Source organism: Amaranthus tricolor, chromosome 11 (genome assembly GCF_026212465.1).
Source record: "Amaranthus tricolor cultivar Red isolate AtriRed21 chromosome 11, ASM2621246v1, whole genome shotgun sequence".
Classification (NCBI taxonomy): domain Eukaryota; kingdom Viridiplantae; phylum Streptophyta; class Magnoliopsida; order Caryophyllales; family Amaranthaceae; genus Amaranthus; species Amaranthus tricolor.
Genome location: NC_080057.1, coordinates 25,374,435 through 25,388,658, shown reverse-complemented (window position 1 = coordinate 25,388,658; position 14,224 = coordinate 25,374,435). Strand labels below are relative to the sequence as shown.

Below are 14,224 nucleotides of genomic sequence, written 5' to 3'. Positions count from 1 at the left end.
TGAATAATCTGTTTTTCTGAAGTTGCGTTGAAGACGAGTGCAATAAATAAATGTTGCAGAACTTTCAGGCAAAAGCAAATTTCTATAAATTTCTACGCCTTGAAAAAAGCTTCACGAATAGTAGCTACTAGCTAGTTTACCCAATAACTTGGCAGACCCATATTTATTTTCAGACATACTGTTGACGCCAACATAAAGCTTCTAATTTACTTTTTATCTTTTCATTTCGCTTCAACGCATCAAAACATCATAGACCTCACTGTCACTCTCTATAGCATACATATATCCAAGTCTATCAGCCCGCTGCCGAAACTCATCCATCTCGGACGAAGGAACTTGGATGCCAACTAATACATTGGCACCGGTTTCACCCTAGAGGCATTAATAAATTTTTAGTATGAATCGATAAACGTAATAAATGTAAGAAAATAACTATTCAAAAAAATAACTATTCAAAAACTCACTTGTGCGCGGTAATGGAACAAACTGATATTCCATCGTGGGCTAAACACATCTAAGAAGTTCATTAAAGCTCCGGGTCTTTCTGGAAAGACAAACCTACAAAGAACTTCATCTTGGACATTTGATCGGCCTCCCATCTGCAAAATAATTGATCAAGGTTTGAAACTAAGAAAACTTGTTATGGCAATGGCTATAGTTTTTACCCAGTATAATTAGTACACAATAACACGTTACAAAAAGCAAATGAAAAACCAGGATGAACATAAACATTATACAGACAATGTGTGGGAAAATGATTGTCTTAAATACTGCAAGCTACTAGCTAGTAAAATGTGAATTGCTACTTGCTCTCTAAAACGTAAGCAAGCACCTAAAGATTGTCTTCTTTCCTCCCAATCCCTCTCTAGAGGGCAGATGACTTATTTAGGTCGGATACAAATCACACACACTATGTTTAGCTATTTCGGGTTAATTGGTTAATATGAAAAATGAACCATGTATATTATATCGAGGAAAGATCAGTTTTGGGTCGGGTTGATTGGTAAAAACAAGTTGGGTTACTTTTGCCAAATTATCTCTCCCAAGTCCCATCCCTCCCTCCCTGCAGTCAGCTCACAATATGACAGCTAGCTAACAAAGGACAACTTACAACAATAAAAACATGTATAAGCATATATTTTATTCATGGGAATGCAAGACAATGCCAAAGCCTAAATCCCAAAATATGGAGTTGGCTACATGAACCAAAACAATTCAATTTGAGGGATCACTTGTAACAGTGATTCTTCATTCCTCAAATAGGAATAAAAAGAAGAAACAAATTACAGGTAGTCGGTGAGTGAAAACAATACTTCTGAGCTTAAACAAAATTTAGTAAGAGATTTCCATGTTATATCAGTAACAAGAAATCTTTTAACAATATATGCTTTACAAATGAGTATATGCTGGAGTATATTTTGTTTAGTGCAAATAAGATGAAGAAAATAACACAACTCCCGTCTCGACCCAACATTTTCCCAAGGCAGATGGGCCAAACCCATCGACCCTAGAAAAAAGAAGGTATTTGGCTAGTTGACAAGGGCCTCAACTGTAACCTCTTTTTAGAAGGAAAAAAAAGAAAAAAAAAAAAAAAAAAAAAAAAAAAAAAACTAACTTCTTTTTTCCCTGATGCTAGATATTCTAGGAAGATCACAACCTTGCTCAAAATAGGGAAACAAGTACTCCAAAGCATATTAACTCAAAAACGAGATGCTTACCAAATGCCGTAAATGATCTTTAACTAAATCATTGTTTGTCAAGTTAATAGTTCGAAGCTTAGAAGATTCCATGCGTTCCTTCATTGCTTCAAGTTCAGTAACAGTATGTAGGCCAACACTGCATCAATATAAGTAACCAGACAAAAAAAAAGGTTCAAAACTCGTTGTAATAAGACACATGTTATAATTGAATTGTTTTTATCCATCTCCAAACAATCAAGAAAAAAGGTATATCAGGAACTAGCGAGAATCCACATTCAAATCCTTTTTTAGGTGCTAATTAGGGGCTAATTTACCAGTTAAAACATGAAGTATACCATGTAACGTACCCCAGTACCCGTCATGACACCCAATCATATCTACAAAAATTCAATGTTTATACCACATGAACAAGCAATTACCACGTATCCATCTATAAAAAAAACCTCTTTTCATTTAAATATAAGTATTACTCTGCACAGCTTCTCTAAAAACTCAAATAAAAAAATTGTGAAGTGCACAATAAGTTCTATAATCTATACTAAAACAGAATGTCAGGAATTGGGTATTTAAAGCAATTTAGAAGACAATTGACATTTGACATATTAGAGCTGATTCAAAAAGAGTAAAAACAAGGTCGCATCGCGTTGCTTCAGTCGCGTTATAAAGAATTTCAAAATAAACAAACCAATATTTCCCGCATTGTAAAGTTACAAAAAAAAAAACCGTGTTTGGGCCATATTAAGTAATATCTTATGATTTTGAGTTTCGACCAATATTTAGGCATTATGATAACCGCATCACTCTTTACCTTATCAGCGTCCTGTTACCACAATCGCGAGCATATTTACCCTATGGGCTGAGTTCAAAAGTGCTTACCTGTAAAGAACTAAAGCCTCTTTTTTCGCGGAGTTAAATCTGTATTTAAATTCCGTAATGTTCATTGGTCCCACCTGCAAAACCAAACTTCTTATATGGATAAATGGACCAACGAATTTTATTCTAGTAAGGTGATCAAACAAATGAGTAAAATACCATCTCAGAAAATTTCTTGAAACTACCAGGTTCTTCAGGCATAAAAGTTGCAAGCACAGCTTCTCGCTGCCGACCAACATCCGCAAGTTCAGTGACTAATCTCAGCCTATCAAAGTTCATATTTGCCCCGCTGGTAATTACAACAACATTTTCATTCTTTATGCCATAATATTTGCAATAAGCTTCCGCACCAGCAAGGGCAAGAGCCCCGGCAGGTTCCAATATATTCCGTTTCTCCTCGAACATGTTCTGAAAGCAAGAAAACAGATATCAGTTATGGTAGCTATATTTGCGAAAAAATAATTAATAAAAAACAAGTCATACTATTAGCAGTAAGGAGAGAAAATTGGCACTCCTTTCCTGGCTGAATTCTAAAAAAACACACAAGATAAAGGCTAAATTCTGGTAAACACACAAGGTAAAGGTATACAAAAGAAAAATCACATCATAATCAAAGCACAGAAGAAATCAGGCAACCAGAACAACTAAAATGGGACCCTTATCAACTTCAGGTGATGAAGGCTAAATTCTGGTAAGCATGTCTTTAATCTAGCTTAACAAAGCCCTGTACAATCAACAACTAGATCCAAGAGCAATGAAATGGTCGCTTCTGTCACTCCCAAACAAATGACTCACTTATTACAAAAGACATGGATTCCTTGAAATTCAAACAGAATACTAAATAAGAAGGATGGTAGAAATATTAATCTAGAACCAATAGTAAACAAATAGGAAGGATGATCAATGCAAATTGTGTATTAAGTTTTGGTACTAGCCTTTATGGAGGCACAAATGGCATCACGATTAACAAGAACAACACCATCAATCGATTCCTTGCATATCCGAAAAGTTTCCTCCCCGACCACTTTAACAGCTACACCATCCGCAAATCCTCCAACTTTATCCAGCATAATTCTTTCCCCATGATGTAACGACAGAGCCATTGCATTGGCATCAGATGGTTCCACCCCTATAATTTTGACCTGAAAAAAAAAACAGCACATATATCATATGAACTGAAGGTAATTACCAACACCAGTCACCACACGAGGATCAGAAGAAAGTTATTGAAGGAAAAAGTAAAGTGGAAAAGATGCAGAACAGGTAAAATTAAACTCTGATAGGACTGCACAGAAAAGCAGGCAAAAGACTATTGTAAATTTGTAATCCCCATCACTCTCTTTAAATCGGATACTAAATTTGAGCAAATAAATGGCTGATGGAATGGTCCCAAAAAACATGGACATGTCCAGTTCATCAAACTCATCACTCAGACCAGGTATGACATTCTTTGTAGGCCTGACAAATAAATTATAAAGGGCTAGGGAATAAAGCTTCTAGTGATGTACACTATATTGTGGTTGTACTCTTTATTCTACATAATCATCTCCATTCTCCTAAGTATTTTATCAGGATAACAGAACAATTACAAATGAGTTTGTTATACATCAGTTCCTCAGAATACGAAACCTAGAGCTCAATCCGATTGTTCAATAGATACAACTTTGCTAATCTTAATATCTCATCATTCAATAGTTATTCCTGAATACTCCTAATGTTTGGTTATTCAGCTATTACAATTCATCAGATTCAACTTCAGCCAAAATAATCAATATACGTGTTTCAGTGCAACAAAAGTTTATTGTACCAAGTAATTTTGTGTGTAGCATCATCGGTCATGAAATAACTAAGATGGTAACAGAAACATAACATAAGAATAAACACATCATATCTCTTTAAAAATCAAAGGGGAAAAAGGAAAGCCCAAATTTTTCCCTGAAAACAATCGAGTAAGCAAAGGGCAGAAAGGCTACTGGCCTACAACAACAAACTTGATTGGCAAACACCAGAAATAAAAAAGTTCTACAGAAATAAACCAACCTCTGGTTTAACTCTCTTCACATAAGCAGCAATACCCGCTATGAGTCCACCACCACCTACGGGAACAAAGATTGCGTGCAATGGACGGCCTTTAATTTGGCTCACAATCTCCATGCCTACAGTCCCTTGCCCCATAATGACATCTGGATGGTCAAATGGAGGTATAAATGTCCGACCCTCCTCTTCAGCCCTATTCTTTGCATATGCTTGTGCCTCATCATATGAATCACCCACAAGCACAACAGTGGCACCCAGCCTCTCAACAGATTTCCACTGAGATTAAAGATAAAAAATTATCAGTTTCAATCTTTACCTCATAGATAAGGTCTTATTATATTTGGCACATATATATCCTCTCAAAGAATCTAACCTTTATTTCTGGTGTAGTCACAGGCATAGCAATCACAGCATCACACCCAAGTTTCTTGGCAGACAAAGCCACCCCCTGTGCATGATTCCCAGCTGATGAACATATAACCCCTCTTTCCAATTGCTCCTTAGGAAGCTTTACCATCATATTGTAAGCACCCCGCAACTTAAATGAAAAAACCTGCAAAAGGAAATGTCCAGAATCTTCAGAATCTAAACCATTTGTGGCAGAAACACGAGATAACTTAAAAGATTTCAGGAAGAAAATCCTAAATTTTGTTAATATTCAAAGTCATAGCATTTACTTTTAGGAAACAAACAATTTTCAAGATGAACCATAATAAGAGTACAAGAGAAACAATTGTATTTAATTGTTTCCAAAAAAATTTTATACTCCTGTTAAAAGAACATATGCCATTTGATAGTACTTGGTTGCTCAACAACAACTTTGCGGAAGCTCAAAACCCAAGATCAGTTTATGTGTTTATAGGTGAAGTATGAAACAAGAAAATAAATGGAGCAAGCAAAACAAATGAAATGAAAGCAGTAAAACAAAGAACACACAAAGTTTACAAGGTTCACCGAATGTAGTACATCCTCCTTAGTTGTGAGCTAAAAATTGATACATTATGAATTTGGAGTTCAAACTATGGACTCTTACAAGAGAGTTTGAGGTACGTTCTGTATTTAGGCTTCTTTAAGTTTGGAAACAATACAATGTACAAGTGAGGATATGCATCGATACGCTTATGATAATCCACGAGCTGTTAGGTAAAACTTTAGATTGAATGAAAGCAGATAATAAAGATATGAATTTATCAAGTTGCAACTCTACTCAATTTGACATAAGTTCCCAAATACTTTTAGTACGACTTCACCTTCTAAATTATATATCTTTGATAGTTACAACTACTAGTCCTAACACAAAGGTTTGATCGAATTTGGAATCTCTCCACCTTGTCTCAAAGTCATTTGTTTCTCACAAAATACAAAGTTGAACTCAAATTCACAATGCTCATTATATTGAATAATAAGTTACATATACTATGTAACACATGCACTATGTAACTCCAACTCTATTACCAAATCTAAGTTTTCAATGGCTCGAATCAAGCCACAAATTAAATTGTCATCATCAAAGTGTTAATTGCAACATCAAATGTGTTGAGTAATACTGGCAACACTAGAATAAGAATACGCTTCAAACATTTTTATAAATCTAATCATCCTGCATATCTCTTTAAAACATGTCGGCAACTCACTGTCAAAATCAACATTTACAGGCATATTCATCAGTACTCCTACTAACAAGCAGGTTCGGCCCTGAGGGTAGGCCCAAAGGGCTACCGTCCAGAGCCCCATTTTAAAAGTCAGAAAATAGGTGTAAGGGAGGGGCCTCTTAGCTTGTACTTCAAAAAGTTTGAAATTAAATTTAGGGCCCAAAAATTTTAAAAACCGGAGTCCAATAACTAGGCAAATGAAACGCCTCCCTTTCGTACTCATTTTCTCTGTAAACTAAAACCTAGAAAGTAGAACCCTAAGGATACAAAGTACAAACCTTTTACCTTCCCCTAATAACTTTGCTAGCTACAAACTCAAAGCTCCTTCAATAGCAGTGGCATTTTCGATGGCGTTAATCATGCGTCTGGAATTCCGCTTTCTCAGCCTTTCACCTTCTGCTCAAACCTCATCAATGGCGTTGAAAACGGTAAGTTTTTTTCGGTTTAAATAAATCTAGAATTTCATTTTGGTGTTAACTGTTATAAATCGATTTTATTTTTCGAAACAAAATCTGGTTATCTTGAATTTCATTTTGGTGTTAATTGTTATATTCCTTAATTTTGGTGGAAAAACCATTGAATTTTGTATTTTTGTTCTTGAATCGTGACTTCGTCTGGTCACTGGTGTCAACTGGGTTTTGAAGACCCTGCTTGAGAAAGTATGTTATTTGATTGTTGAATGGGAAATGGAATTGGTTTTTAATATAATTAATTTCTTATTTTAATTTATTGATTTTTAATAGACAATAGTATACTAGTAGTGGAATTGGTTTTTGAAAGTTTTTGATTTTTAATGGAATGTTTTTGACTTTCTGGATATTTGATTTTTAAATGTATCATGTATATTGTATAATTGTAATAGATTATATAAATAAATATCTCACTAATTTTATAATTTTCAGGTTATAGCCGAATTTAAAGGTCTTAGAGATATTGCATGGAAAAAGAAATACTTCATATCAGGTGCTATTGTTTCAATCTTTAAAATTTGCATATATGATGCCTAGAAAACATTTATTCGAAAATGCAAAAAGAAAGAAGAGAAAGCGTAATGAAGAGTTAATTAAATCACAACAAGGTGCTATTCACAAATTTGTTGTTAGAAATGAAGTTTCTCATGAGACTAATTCAGTAAATTCACCAAATGACAATAATGTCCAAAATGAAAATGAAAATGAAAATGAAAATGAAAATAATGTCCAAAATGAGACTAATGATGTGCTAAATGATATGCCAAATGATGTGTCAAATGATATGTCCAATGATATTCGAACTAATGTGCCTAATGATATGTTTAATGGTATTCCACACAATGTGCCTAATGATATGTCAAATGATATTCGAGATAATATGCCAAATAATGTGCCAAATGATCATAATACTCCTTATTTGGATATTTATGATCCTTCAAATTGGGCAAATCTTGATAATAACTAAGAGACATTTTAGTTGAGAAGGGGCCTATAAGAGAGTCAAACATTGATTTTCCTCGTGATGATTACAATAGACATTTTTCGTTTGCTCATTTTTATAGAAAGTTGAGTAATGGTGAGCTTAGTGATAGAAAATGGTTGGTTTATTCTAAACATGTTGATAAAGTATTTTGTTTTTGTTGCAAATTGTTCAAATCTGTTAGTATTAATTGTTTGTTGTCAAATGAAGGATTAAAGGATTGGAAACATATTAGTGAGGGACTCAAACAACATGAAAATAGCAATAGACATATGAATAATATGATTACTTGGAATGAGTTAAGGGTAAGGTTGAATAAAAATGAAACAATTGATAAAAACTTACAAGAAGCTATTGCAAAAGAGAGAGAACGATGGAGACAAGTGATACTAAGAATTTATTCTGCTCTTAAATGTTGTGCTACTCATAATTTGCCTTTGAGAGGATCAAATGAAAAACTTTATCAAGATAGTAATAGTAATTTCTTAGGATTGGTTGAAATGATTGCAGAATTTGATGTTATAATGCAAGATCATGTTAGACGCATTAAGAATCGTGAAATCCATTATCATTATCTTGGGCATAACATTCAAAATGAAATGATTTCTATATTGACCCATAGCGTGAAAAACATTATAATCAAGACAATCAAAGAATCTAAATATTTTTCAATAATTCTTGATTGTACCCCGGATATTGCTCATCAAGAGCAAATGACTTTGATAATACGTTGTGTGAATATATCCAAAAATAAAATTGAAGAGCACTTTTTAGAGTTTTTGGAGTTTTTAGAGGTGGATGATACATCAGGATTAGGACTTTTTGTAGGATTGCAAAACGCTTTAAAGTCTCTTGATCTTGATCTTAATATTAATGACATAAGGGGCCAAGGTTATGATAATGGCTCAAATATGAAGGGAAAGCACCAAGGTATACAAAAGCGTTTACTTGAAATGAACCTAAGAGCATTATATCTAGCTCTTAGCAACATGGCACATTGTTGCACTAGAGCTATTTCATTCTTTGGAATTGTTCAATGTCTTTACACGCTATTTTCTGGTTCTACAAAAAGATGGAAAATTTTGCTTGACAATGTTTTCGAGCTTACTCTTAAGTGTTTATCTAATACTCGTTGGGAGAGTCGAATTAAAAGTGCTAAAGCAATTAGATTTCAAACTCTCCAATTAAGGTTAGCTTTGTCAAAATTATATGATTCTTGTGGTAATGATGCAAAGACAAAGAGTGAAGCGGAGTCTTTGTATAATGCACTTGGAAATTTTGAGTTTTTGCTTGGTATGATAATTTGGTATGAAATTTTATTTGTTATAAATAAGGTAAGCAAAAAATTGCAATCTAAATCTATGTGTATTGACACCACCATTGAACAAGTAAAAAGCATGGTGTCATATTTTGAAAAGTTTAGGGAAGAAGGTTTTACTTCTTGCATGAATATTGCTAAAAATATTGCACTTGATATGGATGTAGAGGCTATCCTTCCAACAAAGCGTCATGTTATTAGAAAAAAAACATTTTAGTGAAAATAATTTAAACGATGAACAAAATCAGTCACCTGAAGAATTGTTTAGGGTTGAGTATTTTTTGGTTGTTGTGGATATGGCAATTACTTCTTTGGCAAATAGATTTGAGGAATTAGAAACCTATCAAAATATCTTTGGATTTTTATTTGATTCAAACAAGTTAAAATCATTAGATGAAAATAAGTTGAGAGAACATTGTGTTACTTTTAACTCTACTTTTTCCCATGGAGATTCTTCAGATGTTAATTAAATGATCTTTATTCAGAATTGAAAGTGTTACAATCTAGTTTGCCAAATAATATAATGTCTAACAACTGAAATTTTTGAGTTTGTCAAATCTGCGGATTGTTATCCAAATGCGTTGATTGCTTACAGAATATTTCTAACAATCCCGGTGACTGTGGCATCAGCCGAAAGGAGCTTTTCAAAATTAAAGTTTATCAAAACTTACTTGAGGTCATGAATGTCACAAGAAGGATTGAATAATCTAGCAATTTTATCAATCGAAAAAGATTTTCAGGAGAAGATCGATGTTGATACTCTTATTAATGATTTTGCAACCCAAAAAGCCCACAGAACTCATTTTTTATGATTTTTTGAGTTTTTTTGTTTTATGCATCTAGTGAAATTGGAGATGTAATTTGTCAAAATATTTTGTGCTTTAATGAATGATTTTTTTGACATCTACTATCGTTCTTCAAGGGCCCATTATACTATTTCGCCTAGGGTCCCCAAAATGTTAGAGACGGCCCTGCTAACAAGAGAAACAAATTCTAACTAAAGATTTCATTTCAACCAACTCATTCTCAACTAATTCAACTATTAGAATCCTCGATTAAAATTTATGAACATTAACTTTTCGTCTGTCAAAAACAAACCTTAGAAAACCATTTCAAAATCATCCACAATTTTTTAAAACCAATTCAAATTCTAACTCGCCCAATCATACTATCCAATCGTCAATTTTCCCTAATAAACAACATAAATCAAAAAATTAACCTAAAGACTATATAACAAATAATCTTCCAAAATCGCAAACAGAAGAAAAATCAGACTCAATTTAAAAAAAGAAGAAAACAGAGAAATCGCAATACCGGCTGTAAATCTTCTCTTTTAAGCCAAACATTAGTACCTAACCTCTCAGATAATTTTTCAGCGAGCTGCAATGGCGACTCAACAGCAACATCGTAAACTTTGGACAACAAAATATTCGTCAAATACTCCATAGAGGCGGCAGACACCACTTCTGAATCCAATGACGAAGAATCAGGAACAGCGCCAAGGTAACCGCTCTCATACTGAAGAGAATCGGTAGAAACGAGTTTCAAAGAAGAAGGCGAAGAAGATGAAGGAATAGGTTTGTTAGTGAGTGTTTCTTCTTTAGAGAAAACTGTAGCTTGAACAATGGAGAAATGATGGCGGTTAGGTTTTGGAAGATGCAGGAGGGAAAAATTGAGGTAAAAACGGCGGTTTCCGGAGGAGAGATTTTTGAATGCGGATGTTGTAGTGGTGGCGGCGCCGGTGGGATGAGAGAGAAAGAGAGATGTCATGGCCGATTGTAGTATGATTGGATGACTGGCGTTTTAAGTTCTATTTTAGATTATTTTCCCAAAATAAAACCTAATAAATCCAAATTTCAATGTACCTTACAAAAAATTTTAAATATATATATAGCCTAAAAAAATTATAATTCTTATAACGATAGTTTGGTTCAGTTTGGAAAAAAGAGAATTGAAAAGAATTGGGAAGATGCTTATTGGTTTTTGGTATATCCATGAACAATTTTACTGTTTTCCTTGTTTGCAGACTACTTTTAAATTAAAATAAGAAAAACATTGTATTGATATGAATTTTTTTATGAATTATAAAAAATTATTTAAGTTGTCGACAGATCTTAAAAAATTCTGACAACGATTTTTCTTGTTTTAATAGAATAAAGAGCTAAATTAATCTAGTAGATTAAAATCGATGAATTTTTTATCTCAAAAAATGTTGGAATGTGAAAAAATGCACATTGTACGTTGGAATTTTGGGAAAAGATTTTATGTAAAGTAGACTACGAGTAATAGAATTTTGTATTCTAGACATTTATTGAGGTGTTTAACAATAGATCGTTGTATATACATAACTGCTATCAGTATTGTCAATAGTTACGCTTATTTTCATTCATTGTTCCATTAATATTAAGTAGTTTCCACCTAAGATGAGGTTTAAAGGGTCAAATATATGCAATCTTATCATTATTATGCACTTGTTAATGATAGAAAAGAGGTTGTTTCCGACCAACACTTTGTTATTAAATATCATATGCCATTTCACATAAATAAAAAGTCCTTATAATTTAATAAGTCATTTATTTATAATCAACTTTGTAACATAGTTTATCAATTCTATGTATAAAACAAAACAACTAACATCGTTAGCCATTTTATATACAAACGCCAACAATGTTTGCGGTTTTATGCTTCTCTTTTACACTGTAGAGTACGTTTCATTATACCTATTACTGATAGTGACATTTCTCCACTAAACATGTCTGTAAGCATCTCAAAACGAACATGATACTTCTTTAACACTTCATACACTATTGGATGTGCAAATCAAAGTGTAAGAATATGTACAACAAAGTTATATATAGCTAAACATATGTGTGGTGTGTTGGTTTAGCTTCACAAATATCCTAAAATAGTGGCACTTTGAATCAAAAAAAAGGGTTTTTCTTGGTATAAGATGGATCGGTATAACTTATAAGATTCACCTTAAGCTTGAGTATGATCTCGTCCACCGATTATCCGAGTACTTAACTGGGATGATCCGCTTTCTTTCGGGTAATGAAGAAGCCGTGATTGTATTGTTGTCGCATCCTTCACCGGCAGCACTTCAAGGAGCCAAACATCTAACGAGCATTCTCTCACACACTGTAAAAAGTTTTGGTATCTTGCAAGGTTCGGACATTTGTGTCGGCCAAATATACTCGAGATTTAATTGCATCTATCATCGTCCAAGTACAGAAAGGGTGCACAAACAAACGTTTCGGGATATAGGTGTCGATTGTTATTAGCCTTAATCGATTTGGATAACAAATTACATTGACATGTAGAAATTTTCAAAAAACATTTGGACACGCCTTTAAACTAAAAAACATTTAAAAAGCAGTAAAGGATGTTGGGGTAAACATTTGACACCTTTGTTCTTAAGCAAAATAAAGAAGTTCGATCATCGACATTTCGGGAAAACGTGTTCACATTTACAATAAGCAGCTAAACTTGGAATTTGAACGTTCAAATCGAATAAAACGTGCTCAAAATCTGCACGAATCATAATGAACTTACTGTACTCGATTGTTCATGAACAAAATCAATAAGTTGCTGGCTTGACATGCAGCCCCTCTGCACAAAACCAATTGAGTGATCAATCTATCTGTTAGTACATTCACGGGTGAAGCTAAGATAATGGCGCCTATTTTTTTGTAATTTATTTTAATGGGCCCTTATGCCTTTATGAATGATTAAAGAAAATTGCATTAACCGTAAGAAATACTTAACACCAAAATGTATAACTATATTTTAAAATGAATGTTTATGCTTGAATATTCGCTCATAAACGGCAATAACAAGGCACTGTTCATCTCATAACCAAACAAATCTAATAAAAGCGAAAAATTAAGTATGAACTGCAAAATTTGATTATAAAAAAAAACGTGAAACTAGATTGGGGCCCCTAATTTCGAACCTAAGCAGTCAGACACCTCGAATATGCTTAAAGCCGCCCAGGTATACATTATAATATAAGTTGCAGGTGGAATGGATAATGGTAAAGAGAATATAACAGATGCGAAAATATTATCAGTCACACAATAGAATAGTCTATTAACCGAGGTTTGAGCACAAAATATAATCTTCATCCGATAATCTGGAGGCAAGCGGTGTTCTATCAAATAGAATAGGCTCAAAATGGAAAATTTGAGAAACTACCCACAAGAACATCTATATAGCAGTACAACAAGAGGCAGACAAAAACAAGATGGACTTGTAATCATATATCCTCATCCAAGGATTAACACTCTTATATGCGATCAGAACATGGCAAATGACGGGTCATGTAATTGTACAACACCCTTAGTTCCTAAGCCAAGATGAATGGGGCACCAATGGAAAAACCTATGTTACTCGAATTCTTCATTTTACTTCACATACCCGTGTCCGATCCTTGATGCTCGGACATTGATATGGCACTTAGACACTTCATTTTAGGAGTACAATTGAATATTTAGACGTATCCGACACTAGGACTCGTACCAGTATTCGACATCAGTACCCAAGTCCAAGTATCGTAGGAAAAAAACATAATCCAAAACTAAGAAATATGCCAAATTTTGACATAAGAGCAGGATTGCAGGAAGAGAAGTGATGGTCTTGAACTCATACAAGCACCATTGATTTGGGCCTTTGGCTATTCGATCAAATTATCAAATTATCAAATTCCAGATTATTCTTTATTTCTCCTAACTCAACTGCATTGTGTTGATTGTTTTTAATTCAAAAAAAGCACTATAATTTCCATGTTTCAGAAGATCAAGCCAACCTAAAAATTGAAATAAAATCTCAGCAATGAACCAGCTAGGAACTAGGAAGCAATAGTCCATTATCGGGAACATTTTTTACTTCTAAAAAGTTTTGATCTAGATTCTAGAAACTCGAGCATTTCAGAACTGACTAGATTATTTTTAGTTTAATAACTTGGTTCTAATACAAAGTAGAACACGGTTTTGGGGTTTCAATGTTGTGTTCTATATTTCTGTATATTCAACCAATAATTCTGATGAGGTATATATACATAGGAGCTACCTGGGATTACTTAAAATAAAAGATTACAAAATATAAGAGTTTCTCTAATTACAATATTCTAATTATTCTGTATCTATATTCTAACACTTCCCCTCAAGTTGGGTCGTAGGATCACCAACACCCAA

At 33.6% G+C, this 14,224-nt stretch overlaps 2 protein-coding genes across 2 annotated transcripts; one reads left to right on the top strand and one right to left on the bottom strand.

Moving 5' to 3' along the window:
- Positions 1-10,922, bottom strand: LOC130827188 (threonine dehydratase 1 biosynthetic, chloroplastic-like). Its single transcript, XM_057692843.1, has 9 exons — positions 10,347-10,922; positions 4,984-5,163; positions 4,614-4,886; positions 3,509-3,715; positions 2,733-2,981; positions 2,577-2,650; positions 1,719-1,836; positions 465-599; positions 1-372 (listed from the first exon to the last, which is right to left on the bottom strand). The coding sequence occupies exons 1-9, from the start codon at positions 10,800-10,802 to the stop codon at positions 232-234; spliced, it is 1,833 nt and encodes a 610-aa protein (XP_057548826.1). The 5' UTR covers positions 10,803-10,922; the 3' UTR covers positions 1-231.
- LOC130827189 (uncharacterized) lies at positions 6,225-10,428 on the top strand. Its single transcript, XM_057692844.1, has 2 exons — positions 6,225-6,690; positions 7,165-10,428. Exon 2 carries the CDS (start codon positions 7,987-7,989, stop codon positions 9,247-9,249), a length of 1,263 nt encoding a protein of 420 aa, XP_057548827.1. The 5' UTR covers positions 6,225-6,690; positions 7,165-7,986; the 3' UTR covers positions 9,250-10,428.
- Positions 10,923-14,224: the final 3,302 nt, after the last annotated feature.

Coding starts and splice junctions, on each gene's coding strand:
- LOC130827189 (XM_057692844.1), top strand. CDS start 7,987: ATGAATAATATGATTACTTGGAATGAGTTAAGGGTAAGGTTGAATAAA.
- LOC130827188 (XM_057692843.1), bottom strand. CDS start 10,802: ATGACATCTCTCTTTCTCTCTCATCCCACCGGCGCCGCCACCACTACA. Junction 3,716..4,613: donor TGAAGAGAGTTAAACCAGAG/GTTGGTTTATTT, acceptor TTTTTTTTTCAG/GTCAAAATTATAGGGGTGGA. Junction 600..1,718: donor AAGATCATTTACGGCATTTG/GTAAGCATCTCG, acceptor ATTATTTTGCAG/ATGGGAGGCCGATCAAATGT.